This window comes from Daktulosphaira vitifoliae, unplaced genomic scaffold, assembly GCF_025091365.1.
Source record: "Daktulosphaira vitifoliae isolate Bord-2020 unplaced genomic scaffold, ASM2509136v1 Scaffold_3, whole genome shotgun sequence".
NCBI classification, from domain to species: Eukaryota; Metazoa; Arthropoda; class Insecta; order Hemiptera; family Phylloxeridae; genus Daktulosphaira; species Daktulosphaira vitifoliae.
The window spans coordinates 23,779,765-23,802,110 of NW_026099574.1; the positions used below are offsets into that span (position 1 = coordinate 23,779,765).

The window sequence follows — 22,346 nt, forward strand, 5'->3', positions numbered from 1 at the left end:
TTATGACTGATTACACCTTTCCAGAATGGCTGAAATAAAAACAATTATGGCTGTAAATAATGTATCTTTTTCTAAAGCGTCTAAAATTAAACACTTAGGTATAACAAAGCTTTTTTCTTTCTCCAATGTAACTAAAATACCACTCATATTGTAAATAATAAACCTGATGCTCAACCTCCCCCCTTCCTTCCTTTTCCTTTCTTTTACATCCCATTATTAACAATACAAAAAAAATTCCGTTTCACCTCTTTTATCTCCTCACACTAATAACAACAAAGTCCTTTCCTCTTTGTCTAACCATGGTTTTTTTAACTACATGATAAATAATCCTGTCACCTACCCTAAAAATGTCAACTGGATTACTTCACTTATTCTAAATCTATCTTAGTCTCTTCTCGGTGACCCAAGTTCCCTCACGTATTTTTCATTACTTACCTTATTAATTGAATCATCTTTATCCAATATTTTATCCTAGTTCAATAATGACAACACCTTCTAATAAAAATTATATTCATCCGTTAAATATCATTTGATGGAACATTAGAAGCACTTTTCTTCACCTCTATGACATTTTCTTTTTTACTCTCTTCTCATAAATTTACTTATGTCGTTTTGCTTTCAAAAGCCTGTTTTTGTTGTATAGTTGTATTATTTTCTCATTTTCATTTTAATATAATACGTTGTGATAGTTTAAATGGCTAATAGGGCATAGCTATTCCCACTCATCAAAAAATTTAAATAAACCTCATGATGTCAACCTAAAAGCTTACTTATTCATTTTTTAATTGATTTTGTTGACATTGAAGCATTTAAAAATGTTTCTCTCACTCTCCTTTTAGTAAATTTATATTCTTCCTTCTTCTAATCCTCCTCCTAACTTATTGATGACATTCCCAGCTTAATATTTGGCAACTTTAACATAGGTGGTGATTTCAACAATCATCACACTTTATGGGACTTGCCTAGTAATAATTTTCGCGGGTTCCATTGGGTAAGGTTAATTAATCTCATCTCTTCGTTCATCAACTTCCTTTCTTTATGCGCTCTCAACTCTGTTGAACCTGTCTTTGTATTCAGCTAAAGCACAACTGTAGATTTATTTATTACTCTTTAACTTTTATTGGTCTATTTCCTGGAAGAATGCATGGTATAGGTATAGCTACTATTGTTGTTACATACTCTATTTTTTTTAAAAAAGTATTTTGAAATAATCTCACAAAGTATTTGTATTTAAGAACAAATATGTTTCCAAATATGAATAAAAAATTATAAGCCCGAAGTTTTTTCGTTCGATATCATTCAGTGAAATAACATTAATAAGTTTAAATATATCCATTCATGTATTCATAAAAAAAATGTTATGAATAATCTTTCGTTGCTTTATTTTTTTAGATTGAGAGTAGCTGTATTAATAAGTATATACTGGTAGATAAAGGTCTATGTGTCATTAATTTAACTATAATCAAATATTAAAATCCCGCGTTTTCATTTGTTGGTAATAATAACTATAATGTGCAACATACATCTTAAGCATATCTAATTCCAGGAAAATATAAGCAGCAGAGCTGTGATTAAATTATTATTTTTAGTTTGCGTTCAGATTATGTTCATTATGTACATTTGTTCGTTTGTACTCTGCTTGCAATCACAATAAATAATTCTACTTGTTGAGACGTTTTTTAAATATTTTTAACCGAGAAAATTTACAATTCAAATGTACTCAATTAAATAAAATTCGTCATAAGCACATTATGTAATTTTAACTAGGAAAAGTTAAAAACTAATAAACAATTTTAAATTATTTGTAATTTAAAGTTTATTAGTGATTTTTTTATCAATATGTTATGAAAACCCTTTTTTAACATAAGGCTTACAACAATCAAAAGAATTCAATGAATAAATGTAGGCAGTATAATGACAAATATTTGAAGTATGGTTTTATTCAATCGTCTTCAGATATTACAATACTGATGTGAATAATTTGTCTAAAATTTTAATAAAATAGAAATATGAAACTTTTAAAACTACAAGAACATTTATTAAAAATTAATTCTGAAAAAAAATATGAATTTCATTTATTTTCAAATTTGGAAAGTGCATTATTAAAACAACCAAGGTGGCAATAGGTTATACGCTTTATACAACATAAATAATACAGTTCTACATAAACCAACGTTCAATATAATAAAAAAAAATTTTCTGAGCAACAACAATGAAGAATCGATGAAATTGATTTAATCCATCAAAGGCCTGTTATATGTATATTTAAAAATAAAACAATTTTCTTTACAACTTGATGAATCAACTTCACTAGATATCAAGCCTTATTATTGGATTATATTAAACTCGTAAAAGAATAAAAGCTTTTCCAAGAATTATTATTTGTTAAAAGTTTTATTTAAGATATTAAAGAAAAATTGATATTTCGCACACTAAAAAAGTAAAAAAAAAAACAAATTACGATGTGTAATATATTATCAATTCCTACTAGTGGTGCTCCAATAATGTTAAATCGCTACTAGCTTTTATTTCATATTATTTTTATACTATGTATTTAAAATACTATGTTTTAAAAAGTTAATTCATAAAAGATCTTGGTGTATGGTTTGATCCTATTCTATCATTTAGAGCTCACGTAAATTTTATTAGAAAAAAGTTTTAAATATGCTTGGTTTTATAATTTGGTGTTTTAATGAGCTTACAAGTTTAAAAGCTTTGAAACTCATCTACTCATTTTCTGTGAGGTCAATTCTAGATTACTATTTAATGCTAATTGTATTGCAAATATTAGAGAATGCAATTGTTTGCAACATCACACAGAAATTAGGTGGTGTTAAAAGGTGCTTGTTTGGATAGATTTTATAAATTATTTAATTATGCATTAGATTCATAAAGACTAGTGATGTTATTTTGTGATACAACTTTAATAAATTTAGAAATTTCATTGTTTATTTGATTGATATATTTAATAAATTTAATAAAATTAATTTACAGTTTCATGCGTCTATAGCACAGTTTAAATTTAGTAAGAACAAATAATATTATTAATGCTTTTGTGATAACACTTCGTGTGAACCCAATAAATTTAGGACGAAAGAATTTTAATCAGTTTCCGAATCTGTCAATGGAACAAACAAGTAATAAAAAGTTTTTATTGTCAACACTTAGCAGCTCTGCATCACGATTTGAGCATATTATTAAAATGGTCATACCCGATTGGGTCTTAGACCTTTTTCAAATCACAAGAAGAATTTATATAATCGACCACAAATGACATAAAAATTGAAATTCAGAAAAGGATATCAAGAGTTCTGTCTGCAAGATCAGATACTAATACTTTATCCCGGATTGTGGGCTGTATTACAAACATTTTTAATTGTACTTCCATCATCTTATTTGACTGAACACAGTTTTAGTGCAATGATTAATTTAATCATTAAAAAATACACTCGCAATAGCATAAGGAGTATTAACAAATTATTAATAGAACACTGGGTTTTTTCCCGATTCACTTACTAAGATTTTTTATTTTATTTTTTCCTAATTCATCTTACTAAGATTTTTATTTTTTTCATATTTTTACATATATTTGTATGTATTAAGGCATATACAATAAATTAATTTTTAACTGGCGGTTTTTTTTCTCTCAAGGGGGTTAGGTTGGGTGTTGGTGGATATTTTTAGTGGATGGTATAAAAAAAAAGTTTAAAAACCTTTAATTAAACTTAGCATTTTGTTCTTAAATATTTCCCTATCCTTGCTTCAATATGTTCTCCACTTTTCTCGGTCATGAGTTATATTTATTTAAGTTTGATAATAGACTTCTTTTGTATAACTGTCACTTTTAAGCTCTAATTATGATAATTCAAATAAAATCTATTACACCTAATTTTTATGTGTTTTTAACAATTAATATGAGACTTTTGCTTAAACATTCTGTTAATAATCATTTTTCTAATTTTCGTGATACTAGTTTGATTTTTACTAATGTTTCAGTTTCTACAGTTTCTGCGGTTCAGTCATTGTTTTTAATTTTATTATATTTTTTCCTGTAAAATTAATAATAAGACAGTAATGATCATGAATAATGTTTAAACTTAGCATTATTGTCAAATTATATATTTACACAATAAAAGCTAAAAAAAAATTTCTGGGTTTTTTTTTCCTAGAATAATACCATCCGTATAAACTCAATAATAAAGAGCCTTTATGTTAGGATTTTACTATCTAAGAAGCTTTTATTATATACAAGTTCTACTTGAAAATAATTAGGTGCTTTTTGGAGTGTTAATTAGAGAAATTTTACTTTCGACATTTTTGTCGTTAAGGAACAAATCTTAGTAATTAATTGAAGTTTATTAATAAATATAGAATAGAATAAATTTCGTTTATTCAAATGTTAGCTTAGTATTAATATTTATTTGATCTACATTTTAGAAAAAGGTTTATTCTTCACCAAATAGCTTTTGGACTTGTAAAAGTATATACTGTATGTATAAAGATAAATCAGTTTTGGTTTTAGTTCGGATTCTTTTTATCCTTCATCACAAACGCCTCTTACAGTACCAATGTTAACACGTTGTACATCCCAAAAAGTTTTTATCTAAAGTTTTATACCTTACCACTATCGGTTTTAAGACACTTTTATGAAAATCAGAATAGTTATATATATGTGTGTGTGTAAACTCACTCAGACTACTATTTTTAACTTTTCATTCGTTTATTTTTGCCATAAATATTGTATTTTTGTGACTATTGTATTTCAATTTATCAAAAAGTCAATAGAAAATAAGATATTACAAACATGAGTTTTGTCAACTAAAAAATTAATAACTTTTATTTTAAAAGCTTAAGTTTACATTAAGGCTAATAAGTTTAAAAATATACCGTCAAGAAAAAAGTTTAGTGAATTATGAGTTGAACAAAGTGAAAAATCTATAAACAAAAATATAAAAATTATAAAACATATAAATCTTTATGACACAGCTCCATTGAAAAGTTATTTTCTAAAAACAGAATGGCGCCTCATAATTCTAAATTAAACTACCATACATAGTTTGGTAGTGAAAAGTTTTGAAAATATATTTATATACATTATTTCGTATGTGGAAGCACTCGTGAAAAAATGCTATTTAAGTGAAGTTCTTTGGGTGACGAAAGTATATATTTCAGAAATACATTATTTAATAACGATATTATAGTAACATGTTTTCCTAAGAAGTAAAGTAATATTTTAGTGCCACGGTTTTATATGATCTATTTCGAAACTATTCGAAGTTATTTTTAGTATATATGCTTAATATTTAAGATTTATTGTATAAAAAACATGAGCCAGTGATTTTTGTTAAGTCTTAAATAAAATTATTGTTGTAATAATATGCATGAATTCGTATGAAATAATAATAAAAGAAATGCAGTTATAAATGTTAAAAAGAACGTTATTTTTTCATTTTTATTTACAGTTTTATATCAAGTTAATAAGTTGTTATTTTATAAAATATACTTGGTTACTTATTTATTTATATAAACTTATATCTGTTCAAAAAGTATACACATTCTTGGAGAGGATAATCTGATTTAAGTTTTTAAACAATAATTTTGTTTAAAAATTTATACATTATACTGACAACATCATCTGAACTTAAACTGTTTAGGCCATAAAATTTCAGAGAATTTTAAGAAAATATAGATATTAATTAAATATTATGCTCTATATATGTGGAATTTTCTTTTATGTAATAAAATATGTCCTTCCCACGCATTACGTAAAAAATGATCAATATGCAGACCACTCATATATTGAATGTGCACGACGTGTGCCAAATCTGTTTAAAATATTCGGCTTACCTGTCAATAATACGTGTGCGTTGTATTCTGCGTTCGCATAACAATAGTTTTCCCTATAAAACCATCACTACTATAATGACCTTATGAGATGTTATCTCATTCTCATGTTATCGACATAACCCATCCATTCAACTATCGACCCTCAGAATAAAAATCTAAGTATAGCAACATTGAATCTTCAAATATATTTTAATTTTTACTTACCTTCGAATCACAAGAACACATTTCTTCTCTCTGTTTGATAAAAACAAAAAATAATAAATTAAATGAGTATGAAATTCAACCTATTTCATTTTTGTCAACTTATATTTGACAAATTATAAATAAATGTTTTTTTCATAGGCTGTTCATGCTAGAAAGCTTTTGATGAGAATTTTATATCCCTATAATAAGAATTACCTATACCAACGAAGATTTCAGTAAGATAATTTTAACTGACAGGTAATTTAAACGCTATTGTGACTAATTTTTAGTCAATGAACATGTTTCGTACATTGATTTGGATCGGCACTACCTGACAAAAACATATGAATTTCAACACTTTTGGGCAAATAAAATAGTTTATAAACGAATTTTTTTTTTTCTATTATCACATCAAAAGTATTTTTGTTGAATTTAAATTGTGAAATCAATAACTTGGACGTTAGCAAGTATCATCCTTAGCTTCTATCCAAAATATTTAGGGTCGGATCTACCTTACTATTTGACAGGATTTTCACAGCGGCTGTCGCCTGACGCAAGCTCATTATGACCGACGGAGACAGTACAGCAGCAAGTTGCATGTAACTATTAAAATTCCTGTATGGTCACCCATCAGGAACCAACAGCAAAGAGCGCAGCTTAATATCAGTGCTAAGTCAACATTTGAATGATCTACTACATGCACCTACGTCTCGATTCCAAATCGTATAAATGTAATTTATTTTCCTAAATATTAACCACTCAATATAAAAAATGATATGATTTATCCAAATGACCTTTTGGAAAATTTAAGATACATAAAGATTTATTGTTGGGTTCAATCCTCGTCACGCATTCATACGTGTATACGTTTCGGAAACGTTTTCTTGTCGGAAATAAAACAAAATGATCGAAAAATTATTTAAATTACCGATGAAATATCAGTCTTAGTATGAATCTTATGTGAATATAAACGATTTTAGCTGAATGGGAATATTTTACTGACGTGTCGAAACGACGAAAGTAATAATATGTTTTTACAATCATTACTTCCAAGTTTATGTTTTTATAGAGACAAGTATTGTAGTGTTTTAAAAACATAAGAAAGTATAGGCATTTTTTTTTTTAATTGAAAGAATATATGAAATTTATTTTATACTAATAATGGTGATAATGTTGAAAATTAATTATTATCGTTAAGTGAAATTTACTTAAATTTTAACTTAGTTATTCACTACATATTTTTTAATTGTAATGTTGTCGATCTAAAATTGTTTAATTTTATAGTTTAAAGTTATCTTTTATATTGAAAATTCATAGTTGTTAACTATACGCTGAAAAACATTAAGCGTCATGACGTTTATTGATTTACTTTTTCAATAAAACACAACCCAAGAAAAATAAGTATAAATAAATAATTGTTTTCTAATTATTACTTTCCTAAAATATATGTTTGAGTTTATATTTTTTCAACAATTAATTTTAGAATATATTGAACCCTTTAAATATTTAATTTACAAAAAACCTATACAGGGCGCTCAGCAAGTAAGGAAGCAGGTAAATTGTTACAGATAATGAGGAAAATAAAAATCCGTTTCCTTAATTACTGAACACTCTATAAATTTTTTTCTTAACTCACAACAAGAAGATGGGAGTCAGGTTTGTTATTATAAGTTTTATCGAGAAGTGAAATACTTATTTGTCGGGTTCTTACTTATTGAGTTTTTTATCACAACCATTTGTTATTCCTATATAGTCAGAGGGTTTAACTCATCACATCATACATTAGATATACATAAATTATTGATAATTATGATTAAAGTAAAAATAATAAAATCGTAATTTTGATTTGACTTTTGTACTTCAGTATATGTTTGTAATAACATTGACGATGTGGAGTAAGTACATAAACAGATGGACCAGCAAGGTATATTTTATCTTATTAAGTGTTCAGTATCCATAAAAACCATCATAGTTTGCTTCTACTAACATGACTATATTGATTATTAGCACAATAACATATTTTATTGAACAATGTAAATATATTTAGAAAATTTGTCAGAATATAAATCTTATGGCATCAGTTGATATTTTTAGTATTAAACAATATAAAAAAGGTTGTTAAGAAAATGTATGTTTCATACGAATGAATGGCCAACATTGTACATCCAGACAGGATTGTAAATTATATTTAGTATATTATATTACAAAAAATTATAGAAATATTTTTTTCAAATAAAATTAACACGAATGTAATAATATTGCCTACAAAATACGCCGTTTTAAATTTTTATTTAACCGAAAACCTGTTTATTATTGATTCTAGAAAGCTATGTAATATTTTGATCAATGTAATTTTGCATTATTTTCAGCAAAATTCAATTTCAACGTGTTATTTCTTTTTGGAAAAATAATAAATTAGGCATTCATTTTTTCGTTTAAAAATATGTAATATATTTTAGCTCATATATGTAATTATACCTTTCTCTCGATAAGAGGTGATCATAATATTCAATTTAATGAAAACAGCTCAATTTCAATTTATTAATACATAATGCTAAATTTTATACTATTTTTAACTAGTTACCGTATTATTTTAATTATTTCAGTTTTATAAATACTTGTACTAGTATTAATGTAGAGGTTAAAAGTTCAAGTCTTCCGACTACTGTTTTAAAATACATTTTTACTTTTTATCCATTTTGTTTAAGTTATTTTTACTCTAAGTGTACATTTAAAAATTTGTCGAAGGTTGAAAAATAATGTCAAGGCATGAATAATTTAACGTTTTTTACGGGTGTATTGAACGGGCCGCTATGGTATTATTATAACGATGTTGACTTCAATGTGTTATTAGATTTTCATAACAAAAAGAAAGCTTTATTAGCGTATAAAATACATTAACTTTAAATATTTATTCACCGGAGTCAATGAACGATATGTTGGTCAAAAATATTCATACCAAATCAAATTTTTGTACTATTGACTCATCTTATTCATCAAGTATTCAGTAAGTAAGGAAACTGGTCAATTGTTACCAACAATGAGAACAATAGAAAACCGTTTCCTTACTTACTGAACACTCTATATAATAAAACATTTAAAAATTAGCCAATGCTGGAAAAATTATTTGCAAAGATAAGAAAAAATTGTTTAGCACACCGTGAGCGTTGAATTAAATATTTTGGAAAAAAATACTCATTGTCACCAATGTTTTTTTATTTAAAACCTGAAAAAAAAACATTGCAAGGCTCGTCCAGAGAAATATTTTTTTTGAAAATCCGACTGATAACATAAGTAAAATTGAAGTTTAAATAGAGCAACAAATCATGTCAGAAGTTTTTTTTATAACGTTTTGAAATACTGACTCATTAAAAAAAAGAATATTAAACTAAAGCGTAGTAATGCGATTTAAATTTTTTTTTAAATGGTTTGTGGATGTGACTACAATTTTCTATTAGAAAATTATATAATTTTTTACTTAATATAAATTGTGATTTTTTGATTTTCAGTTAAATGAGTTTTATGATCTTTATGGAATTTTGGATGAAATTTATCTTCTGTGGAGAATGGTTGATCTTTTATCTATAACTTTTTAGTTGAAAAATACGAGTTCCAAAGACCTATTAATATAATTAGTTATATTATTGAACATAAGCAAATAATATTGGTTTATTGTATTAATGATCAAAGTATATTTACCTATGATATTTTATTAAAATATATTATATTTACCTAGAGCAGCTGTGTAAAGGGAAGTGATAAAGTGATATTTCAATATAATAAGCCACATTTTTCATCGAATTCAAAAAGAAAATTTAATTAGAATACAATATTCCATTGAATAGTAACTTTGGAGTTAATATCTTGCATACAAGTTATTAAAATATATATTAATACCAATAGATAAATGTTATAATATGATTATTTAAGGTAGCAAAAATACTAATTATCAAACTCCAATTAGATTACCTAGATAATGAATCTAACAACTTATTCCTTACATTTCAAAAATTGTTTCGAGTTTTCTTCAGATGATCATTATTAGCTTCTGTCAATACTAAGAAAATTACCTAAAACTCTTATTAATATTTTATTTTTTCGCAGATAAGTAGACAAAGTTTTTTAAAGGGAACACATTTATCATAAATAGCTATTTTTCAGGCAATCAAATAAATGAAATATGTAATACATGTTTTATATCTATCATCAATTAATAATAACTGATGGTCTTATGGACAAAATAATGACAACAATTTCATACAACATTTATATACAAACAAAAAATGTCTAAAATTGATTTGTAGCCCATTTCATGAAATCTATCCAATTATAAATTTTTAAGAAATAAATTTAAATAAAAAATATATTTTATACCCAAACAAGTTATTAAAATACAAAACAAGTAACTTTAATATGGCAAATACAAATAATTTTAATCTATTTATAAAATATTATGCATTTTTAATGATTTTATTGAAATCATCGTAATATGATATAAAAAATATGATGAATACTATATAATAATTTCAATTTAGATATTTTAATTTATTTTCAATTTGATATTATGAAAAGTATATATTTTTAGTAGATAAAACACCGAAGACATTCTAAGGTGTATTCATTATCGACGATAAACTTTTAAAATTTGGAAATAACTTTAATAAATGAGAAAATCGTACAACAATTTACCAGTCAGTTTAAAAATTACTTTTTTACTTCAATTAAAATCTTACAACCACAAAGCCAACCAGCTTATTTTATATTAAGAAATAAATAAATATTTTAAGTCGAGTAAGGTACAGTTTTCTGGATGTTAATTAAAATGATCCCTAGTACACTTAAAATTTATACTTACGAATCGCAAAAAAAGTAATTTGATAAAATCATTTTTTTAAGTATTAGTTTCTCTTTAACTAAAAAAATGAAAAATTTTCCATGTTGTATTAAATAATGTATTAAACTAATATTTTCTAAAAAATTATAGATTTTCTCGTATTGGATAAGGTTTACGGCCTTTTCCAGATGTTCACTAACAATCATTATTATTTAAAGCACGCGATTTCGATGGGTTGAGGTCAAAAGCAAAAACTACACTGACCACATAATTACATAGGCGAGTGTAGACAGTTTACTTGGGTTCTTAGGACGAAATAATATGTGACTCGATTACAGCAAACAAAAGATGTTACAACAATGAAACATAAAAAGGTTTAAATATCTGTGCGTGTATTATAAATTATGATGAACTTCTATTTTCATTGCTAAAATGATTAAGTGGGCATTTAGGGGATTTCTGTTCAAAATACTAAGAGCTTTAAATATTTTATGTTCTACCGATAATCTTACTTAATATTTCTTGTTGTTTTTTTTTGTCATCAATTTTTATCTTGAGACTTTTCCTTATATAAGTATTTTGAAATTGATAAATTTAATAATAGTTTTATCGTTTTACTATTTCGTTCAATAGCCAAGTCTGACGCCATATTTTTATAAAATATGAATTTTAGAGAAAAATACAATTTTCTCTTACTCACTACAGTATACATTACTCAAGGCAACAAAACTTTTCTACTGAAAAAATACATTCGATATGGAAAATTTATACTTTACAAAATCGTTTGTATTTTATACCCTCTCTATATATATGACTCCGTTTTCAATAATTAATACAATGGCATACAAAAAATGAATAAAAACAGTGCCCAACGGTTATTTTTTATAGAATTTTGATGACGTTTCTTTACATTATAATATCTGCTAATGTCTATCTGCATTATTACGAGTTGCTGCTATTCTTTAAAGTTAGTTTCTGTAGTCGATTTTTACGGGTTAAATGTAATTAAGCAAACAAAATAAAAGCTTGTCTATGAAAAACGTGTGGTTAATTGACTAATTAAACGTACAGACTGCCTAGTGTGGCAACAATAACCCCAACGTGACTGCTGTAGACCGAATAAGGTGAATTCTATAGGCCAATTATGGCCTACTTTATGCTCGTTAATCGCTGTACCGAATGGTCGTCGTATAAAGAGATAAGCCTATGCTTTAGATTTTATATTAAAAATATAACTAAAAACGATTATGAAAATAGCTTTTCAATAAAAAATGGTTTTTCTTTGATTATTACAAAGATATTTAAGCCCTAAAAGTTGCCTGTTAAACAAAATTTCAATGTGGTTTCAGTAAATAAACAATAAAATTAAAACTGGCCAAAAAAAAAGTAATGTGTTTTTAGTAATATAAAACTGAAGGATTTAAATATATGTTGTGGTTTAATATATTCTCGTTCTGCGACCCTATGACCTAAACTGTACTTAATAGCATTAACCTATTACATATAGTATTACACACATTAAATTTGAATAACGAGAAAAAAATATGTTCAAAAAATATTTTTCTATACTCTTCACCTTAACCATTTTAAAAAACTATTTCCCCAACATTTATTTTTCGATATGTTTTCTATTTTCCTTTAATTTTTATTTTATCATATATATATACAGATTATCTCGATTCTAAATGAAAATACTTATTAACCTTTGATTCTATTATCATTTTGTTAAAATTAAAAAAAAATTATTAATGACTTCTTAGACTATGTTATTGCATATTTTTAATATATATATATATATATTATAGGGAGAGGGCATAGCTTTCCTAATTATATCAGTAGCCCCCATATATTTCAAACATCAATTGTATTTTTGCTATCCAGAAATATTTTGTAAATCCCCTACTAGATATCTAACAGATTTAACTACGATTGACATACTTTAAACAATACATAGTAGAATGTTTTTATTAACGAAAAAATTGAAAAGTAGTTATTTTTTTTAAATCCATTAATGTAATTGATTTAGAAAATTGTAAAAAAATATTTAAAACTTTTCGTTATTTTATTATAAATTTAATAAGTATGAATATAAAAACAAAGTACCATTTTTCTATAAACACTAAAATAAAATAACTAATTCGCAGATCACAGATTGTATGTGTGACATAAGAATTCAAATTAACAAAGAACACGCAAATCGTCCTATGTAATTTACATTACAGTTTACAGTTGTAATGCAATCACTGTTTTTGTCGATAAGTTGACATGACTATTTTTATCGTTATGACGTGTTGGTTTGGACAAACACAATAAGTGCGTATTTTAACTTTCTGGAAATATCTAATAAGACACAATATTGTCGATATTATAACAATAATTCATATTAATACACAATATACCTAAAATCGATCTCATTTATGGATTCCGACATCTCAGAATGAAGTTCTATTTGAAATTAAAAAATTATCATTAAAACTATTAAAATGTGTTTTCAATCAATAACCTGCAAAAATCTTAAAAACTTTTTTTTTCATCTATTTTATTAGGTTCCAATTACGGTCTTGTTTTTTAAAAATTTAAAGTTTCGGCCAAGGTTGGATACAGACATATGTAAAAAGTTTTCAATCGGTCCTTTTCGATTAGGACTTAGACCCTGATTACGAGCGTTGTCAGTTAGGCCTGAAAAAGCTGTGTGTATATATAAGTGTGTGTGTTTAAAAAATATTATCATTGTGTTTTATATTGAGGTTATGACTGAATAGAAAACACGACTGTATATTTTATAATAAATACTTAAAATATCAAAAAAAAATGTTCAGTCAAATCACGCGTTGTTAAAAAATAAATAAAATACATTATTTAAAGAAATTTAAAATTGATGAAATCACAAATAATTATTTCTACCAGCTAACTATGATTAAATACAATTAAAATTCTACAAAAAAATTTTATTCTCTGTTGAGTACTCTTATCTTGAAATTTAGCTATTAGTGGTTTTTTATCTGAAAGTTATCAGCTTTAATAGCGAAACCAAACAACAGCAGTCTTGTCTCCCAATCATTTATTAAACATGATGTTGCAATTATTTATTGTTAAAGGAGTTTGTACGCGACAGGAAAATCATCAACAGCTGCAGCTTTTCCAAGAAAATTAATTTCAAGTCTAAAAGTATTGAACTAATATTTTTCCTACTGATCTGAATGTTTATCTGAGAAACTACTTTTTAATATGACTACAATATTACTATTTTAAGATAAAAACACTTAGTAAAAGCATATTATAATTACATATTTCTATACATTATTATGAGATCTTACAATAATTTCTTATTGCCATAATTATGTAACTCGATTACCGCAAAAGCCCAATCTTCAGAATAACACGAAATCGTGTTGCCCAAGAGTGTTCCATAGTTTCTTAAAAATTAGTAGCTCTACACTAACAGTGCGAATGAACAAAGGTGATTTTTATTGATAAATTAATGACGTGAATGTTTTTGCACTTGCAAACGTTCTATGATATTAGGACCGAGATGAATTCAGCGATTGTAGATTTGTAATTTAAAAGTAAAAGACTTATTTTAATCGTCGGTTCAAATTCTCTAATCCTAAACGTGTACCTTTATTAAATTTTATACGCCAACCGTTTTTATTCCGTCGACGACGGTTTAAAGCTCAGTATAATAGGGATAACGACTAGATAGTATATACGCCCGTTCATTGTGTTTGGCCTAAGACTGCAAGTTATTGTTATTATAGAAAATGATCCCATATCGTACAGCGGTTTTACTTATACGATGAAACTTTTACAACAAAATCGCGTTAATATATTGTTACAAAAACATATAAGGTCGTCGCAACATTGAGAAACAATGTATCACAGCCGAAATGGCGTAGCGTATTAGACTGAGATATACTAATTATAATTATTATGAAGCCATTACCCAGACTTTAAAAATAATAATGTTTTCAAATGTATAATTATTCAAAACGGGTTAACGGCTGGTCATTTATTTTTTGGGACCTTATCCATTTTATAATACCAATTACGGAGGATGCCGTTTGCCACTAATAGTTACTCCTAAAAATACTTTTAATTAAAAAACACACTTTAATTAATGCAACCAATTCGTTTCATTATGATAAATATTCATTAGTTTCCAAGTCGTAAATATTGTTCGACAAATAACAAATATTAATTAATGACTTAATAGATATCAACTTGATGATTCGTTAATTATGAGTACTCATTATGATATAGTTACACATTGACGCTGTATATAGAGTAATTGGTTTATCGCTGACAAAGTTTCTTCTTAAAAAATAATTTATTAAAATAATTATTTTTCGATTTTTGAGTGCTAAAACATATTTTAGATGTATCTCTTATCTCTTATAAGGATACAAACTTAATTTTTTTTAATAGTACATAATTTTACATACATATTTTATTAGTTAATATAATATAAAACGATCCAACTAAAAATATGACTGGTCGACAAGAACTTTTGGACCAGTATTTCGGAATTCAATAACATGTTTTAGTGTAGACTGGAGGCGAGGTGCGAGTTATCACTTTGCGTCACTATACCGTTATTTTATCCTTAATATATGATTTTCAGTACAATTTAAAAACTAAATTCGTAAAAATATTAATTTATCTATTTGTTACTTCAAGCCTTCACTTATCGTTGTTCTTTTTTTTTTTTTGCAATATACGATGATACATAAAATAATTGCCAATTTAAGGATAATCAATGTTTCAGACTTCAAACATAGAGAACACATAGTCACACAACTTAAAAAGTTCTGTAATCGTCATTTAAAACAACAATGTAGTTCGTGAAAACTAATAAATGTATATGTTTACTTTGAAAACACGTTTTGTTAACACACAGCAAAATATTTTATTTCCGAAATAGACAACTCATAACTGAAGTGATTAAAATAGACAAAATAGTAAAATAGAATATAATTTTTCAAAAAAAAAAAAAAATGATACTGATGGCCATAGCCCCGGAATTTATATGCAAGATCAATAAAACAAAAGACGTTAAATAAATAACAGCTAACTTTTGGATGAAAAAATAAACTGAATTAAATGCATTTGCTTCTGGTGGCAGATTACATTGAAGAAATAATAACTATTGCGAACGGATGTCAGTTAGAAAGTCAGTAAAATATCAAATGAATAAAAAATGTTTTGTTTTGTTTTCTGTTACGCACAGTAACTCTAATAAAAAACTGTCAAATGAGAAGAATAGAGATCGGTTGGGCTTGAGTTGAGGGGTTAGCAAAAGTTTTTCAACACATGCAACCGTATCCCCAGCTTGGTCATTATCAAATGTTCAGAGCAATTCTGTTATTTCAGCAACTTTTTTTTTTTTGCTCAATTGACCGACAATTCTACATTTATACTACATATATAATATAAACATTCGTTATTTTTAACATTTCTTCCTTACGTTTCCGGCTACTCGCTGACCGGTTGTCAGTATAACAGTAAAGACTATAATAGATATAATATAAAATATATGTGTAGTGTGTTGAGAGTTTAGACGTTAAAGACAATCTAGTTCTATGTACGGTATCGTTGTTATTTTAATAACACCCAATAATTTATAATGGTTAATGTTTTGTGCCCGGATTTTTTTCCCAAAAAAGTTAATGCTATTTATGCTCGAGCACAGAGATGTACACAGTATGATTGCATGTTTACCAAAGCTTAAAATTAACGGCACAATACTTTGGATGGTTTTATATTTAAGCTTTTACTAGGGCGAGAATAATTTCGTTATTACTTTTTCTTTTGGGGAACACTAGTTTATTGAACGGTACAAAAAACCAACTAAACAGTTATTTGTAACATTGGAACTCAACGATTTTTTTAATGCTCTTTGTCGTAAAATACTATAATATATACTGTACATGAAAAATACGGGTCGTAGGATATAATATCGTAAAATATAAATTGGTGTTGGAGGAACACTAAAGGAAATTGACAGTCTGTACAATATATATTAGATTTTCGTCTAAGTACCTACATTGGATGGACTCTTGTTTATTATTTATTACTATTACTTTGTTAAAATTCTTCCAGCAGCCGATATTAAATATAATTATTGATTAGTTTTTTTTTTTGTTCATTCAACGTAATCAGAGTAAGAAAAAATATAGTTAACAAAACAATACATTTGTTAAATTAACAATATTTAATATAATTTAATTTAATTTAATATAATTAATATTTTATAATTGTTAAACAATACATTTGGCAATATTTTCACATCGTAAAATAAAACATAATTGTATCTCGATCATTAAAACATAATAACTTACTTGTCGTGATCTCACATAGAACAATCTTACAAAGTGTGTTTTTAAAAACAAACTTTGTATATAATTTTACAAATAAACATGTTGTATAAGATAAGCTCAAATTAAAACAGCCGGAATATTTGAATGCAGTATATATTGCCCCTAAGCTAAAAAATCATATTTTTATATAAAACACTTTTAATCTTTAAAAATTATCTATTTTATTTAACTTATAAAAATGTTATTTTTTCTGTTACAGGTGTGGTTATTTGGTGATTTATTATGTTCTGTATGGTTGGCTGTAGATGTATGGATGTGCACGGCTAGCATTCTTAACTTGTGCGCCATCTCTTTGGACCGATACTTGGCCGTCACCCGTCCAGTTCAATATCCTAGCCTGATGACTAAATTTCGGGCCAAAGTTCTAGTCGTGATAGTTTGGGTGTTAAGTTTTGTTATATGTTTACCACCACTCGTTGGATGGAGGGATACCCAAATCCAGACGGAAGCTTCCACCGTTCTTATCCGAAACCATTTATACCAAAATGACACTCACCGTCCACAGTATGATACATTATTACCTCCATGTCCTTGGATATGCGAGCTACCCAATAACAAAGGTTATGTGGTATACTCGGCTCTCGGTTCTTTTTACATACCCATGTTCGTCATGTTGTTTTTTTACTGGCGTATTTACAAAGCGGCTGTGCATACTACTCGAGCCATCAACCAAGGCTTTCGAACAATGCGTAGCCGACGGACTTTTGGCAACCGTTTTGATGATGAACGACTTACATTACGAATACATAGGGGTAGGGGTTCTTCGTTGAAACAACAACCTATGATAACTCCTACAGCTATGGTGGCCGCTGTGTCATCGCCTATTAACGGAGGATCACCTTCTTCGGAGATTGTGAGGAGTCGGAGATCGTCGGCAAGGCGTAATAACCACGAGCAAATTCAAATTAGTGTCAGTTACCCTAGTTCAGATTGTATAAGTGCCGCAGCAGCTGCAGCAGTTATCACCAGTACTTCTGTAGATGCAAACGGAAACTCACCTCCCGAAACGCTAAGCCAGAAATCTCGAAGTTCGTTATCATCCACCACATCACCAACTAGTTCCAGTCCACTATATGCCGTTCATTACTCAGCAATAGACGATAGTTACCATCACAAAAGGGCCAATACGACAGTGGCCACTGGCAATACCAGGGAAACGTCAAGCTGTCAACTTAGAGTAACGAGTGGTAGTCGGAAAGAACACCGTCGTTGCAGTACTGGCGATACTGTATCTCCACACTCCCGACTGTTACTAGGCACTACACATCAAAATATGCACAGAACATCTATAGCCAAGGAACAATTATCGCCTTCTCCGTCGTATGATGACTCTACGGGCGGCGGAGATAGAACTTCAAACCAAGGCGGTAGCAAGTCCAAGTTAACGTCCAAGGTGATGGGCGGCGGTAAAAGAAACATAAAGGCGCAAGTAAAACGATTTCGAATGGAGACAAAGGCTGCCAAAACACTAGGTATTATCGTCGGTGGTTTTATCGTTTGCTGGTTACCATTTTTCACTTTGTACCTGATTCGCGCATTCTGGCCTACTTTCATACAGCCCACGCTATTTTCAGTCATGTTCTGGCTAGGCTACTGCAATAGTGCCATCAATCCAATGATATACGCGCTATTTAGCAAGGACTTCCGATTCGCGTTTAAGAGGATCATTTGTCGTTACTGCTGCTGGACCAACGCCAACGAATCCGGGACTCTCATTGCAGGTGGCCTGGCCGTAACCGATTACGGACGACGTAAAGGGTCTGATGGTTCACAGCTGGGAAGCAATGCGTCTCCTCGGGCCAGGTACCATGGCAGTACCGATGCTTGTAGCACCAGAAGCCTTCGAATAACACAATACTCAGACTGCGAACCCCTAAACGAACCCTATTCAGACGACAGATGACCAAAGTGATAATCGGTCCGCCGCATACTGTCTCTCCTCACACATGTTAATGATGCTAATAATATTATGATAATAATGATTATACGTTATAATAGAGTATGTTCTATATAAAATATACACGAATATATATATATATATATATTCACTCTTAAACACACACAAATCACGACATTTACATATAAATACACTGAAAATAATAATCGTGTAACTATAAATTGATTTTCACACCAACATGGTATTATTATTATTATTTTATTATTAAATATTGTCATAAAAATGTGTACGTTAAAATATTATTTATTAATATTATGATATTGTATATTGTTTAATAAAATGTTTGCTGATATAAATATTTTACCATTAACACGCCATGTAAAAATATAATAATAAAGAAACATTATCATAGCCGTTGGGAATATTTATTTTTATAGCATAATATTACTATAAGTAAAATAATATACAGGCACTAGAATTTTTTCTTCGAAGAAACATATTACACACATCTTTAATATTTTCTAAATCAAGACATTCGTATTTTAGTATAAAACAGCCCCTGGTTATGTAATTCGAATATAATGAAAATACATATCAAATAAAAATCACGTTTACCACAATATAATAAAGTAAGTGATTTTTGACGAACAAAAAAATTTTTTTTAGAGTACAAGATGGATTGTTTTTTAAATAAGATATATTTTTTGTAAAGTTTCTACGTAAAAGTTGTACTCGTCTAATGCTATTTAAAATCTACGAGATAACTTCTATATTAAAATGTATATCGTTGGATGATTTTTAGATAAAAATGTCATAAACATATATTAAATAAATAGATAAAGAGAAATGTAAAAACTTTCTTTTACTGACTGAAAAATTTTCTGTGCGTGAAAGTCGTACGTGAAATGTGTATTTCACTGAGTAGCAAATAAATGTGTTTTAAGTTTAATAAAAATAAGAAAATTCTAATAAAAATGATTAAGTTTGAGTACCATCCTGCTTAATTGATACCAGAAGTAAAAAACTTTAATATGATAAAATCATAAGTTATACATTAACGTGATATTTAAACAAAATAATCCAATAAATTTTTATTTCAGTTATTAACGTAATTATATTGAACGAAATATTTTATTTGAAAATAATGTACAACTTTCACCTTATTTGATTAAAATAACATTTTCTGCTTAAAATAAATAGCGAGGTTAATTTTAAGTAATAATATTATAAAACATATAAACATTTTTAACTAAAAAATATTTGTACAGCTTTTTAATTGACGTCAGTGATGGTAAGTATTGCAAACCATATTAGTTATTTCATTTAAGTTGTTAGAGATTTAATCTGTTGTGCAATAAAACTTGACAGAATAACAACTATATTTATTTATATTAGTTGAATAACTGTGTTGAATATAATTTGATTGTTTAAACTGAAAAATGATTGAAGATTTCATTACATTGCCCAGATATTTTCATATACTACTAGTCATTTTAATGTTTTTTTTATAAATATATACTTGGTAAAATTGTATTTCATTTATCTTGAAAAATCGAAACTCAAATTACTTTTCACAGTAGGAGATATTTATTATATTATTATACACACAGAAAAACTCATTCTAGGCGCCACTCTCGTTTTTTGGCAATTTTCCCTTTGAACAATTATATGGCATTGCTATTTGTTCTGTCTGTTAAACGCCAAATCACCAATAGTCCGGCGCCATTATAAAGTATGAACTTTTAAGTTTGCCAAAACTGATAACTTCGGGGCTCGCGTTCATTCCGGAGCTCCAAAATCGTTTGATTCTTTTCTATACCCAATATCCGAATTCTTAAGACTATGTTACAAGTATACTTGCGTCCGTTTTCTTTACTGTTAATGATTCACACCTTAATAGCACCTGAAACCACATAAAATCCTCTTTTAGGAACCATTGCACGAGGAGACATTTATATCGCACATTACCTTTTACGGCGCTTTTAAGAGTTTATAAAACAGCACTTTTCACAATAAAAAAGATAAAACACATAAGTAAATTTATTATACGTACTACTTAAGGTACTTTTAGAATCTCGACCAATTGGTGTTACATTTGTCATAAGTAATACAAAATAGGTCACCACTATTTAGAAACATATTTCAAGAAAGACAAAAAAATTACAAAACCGTTAGCTCTGGTGAAAATATTAGCCTAAAAATCAAAATTCAGTTATAGTTTTGGAGAAGATTTGAGGGGGTTTATTCCCATAAAAACGAAAAATATTTCTACGCTACTATATTATGCTACGACTAGTTGAAATCCTCTAAAATGGGTCAAATAAAAATTATAAATGCATAGAATTCCGGACCCTGATCATGATGATAGATGCGAATTGAGGGTTTGAAGAGGTTTAGCCCTCTAAACTTAAAAAAATAATATGAATATAATCATTGATTAAGTACAAATAGATAGACCACGTTAGAACATTTTCCAGAAACGCCTTTTTTGGATAGCGAACGTAAATATCTGTTAGATAGCAATCATGTTTTTCTATTGATCGAAAAAATTATAAACTAATTAAAATTGACGACATAAACACTATCTATCAGTTAGCTTTTTTTGAGGTCCAGAATGCATTGCAGAAAATTCCTATTATGTGTCCCATATATTTGTATTTAATCAATAGTTCAAATGTATAAAAATAAATTTTAGAGAAGAAAAAGTTAGGTGTAATAATTCCTTCCCTAAATTTTGTTGAAATTGAGTGTATACCATGACTAATATATTGACACAACATGAAAAAAAAAGCATAAGATTTAGGTTTTACTCAAAAAATGTTTTTGACCGAAGTTGTACAATACGGTCTGAAATATTCTATTATTATTCGATTTAATAAAGTGTCCTGTTCAAGATTAAGAAAAACGTTATAATGCGAAAAAACGTTTCATCTGTACAGTTGGTTTTAATGACTGTGACTGTCTTGTTAGATAGCTAAATCGTTATATTTTAGAGTTTACACTGGGGAACGATAAAACGACGATTAAACCTTATCGGAGTTATTTTCTGATAAGTGGAGGTAAAAAGCGATTATCGGACTATTTTATCTTATTCTAGTAGCTTTATGTCAGTGTTCATATACTGTGCTGTTTTTGCGGTTGAAACAAAACGCTAAACACAACTCCTTGCCAACCTTGCGATTGATCAATAAACTTGTAAAAACAAATA

At 27.7% G+C, this 22,346-nt stretch overlaps 1 protein-coding gene across 1 annotated transcript in view; it reads left to right on the forward strand.

Annotated features, from left to right (window-relative positions):
* Positions 1-19,495, forward strand: part of LOC126903255 (probable G-protein coupled receptor No9) — a 128,638-nt gene extending 109,143 nt beyond the window's left edge. Inside the window, exon 4 of the mRNA XM_050681350.1 lies at positions 17,441-19,495. Coding sequence (XP_050537307.1) covers positions 17,441-19,144 — 1,704 coding nt within the window. The 3' untranslated portion in view covers positions 19,145-19,495. The remainder of the gene's footprint in view (positions 1-17,440) is intronic.
* Positions 19,496-22,346: the final 2,851 nt, after the last annotated feature.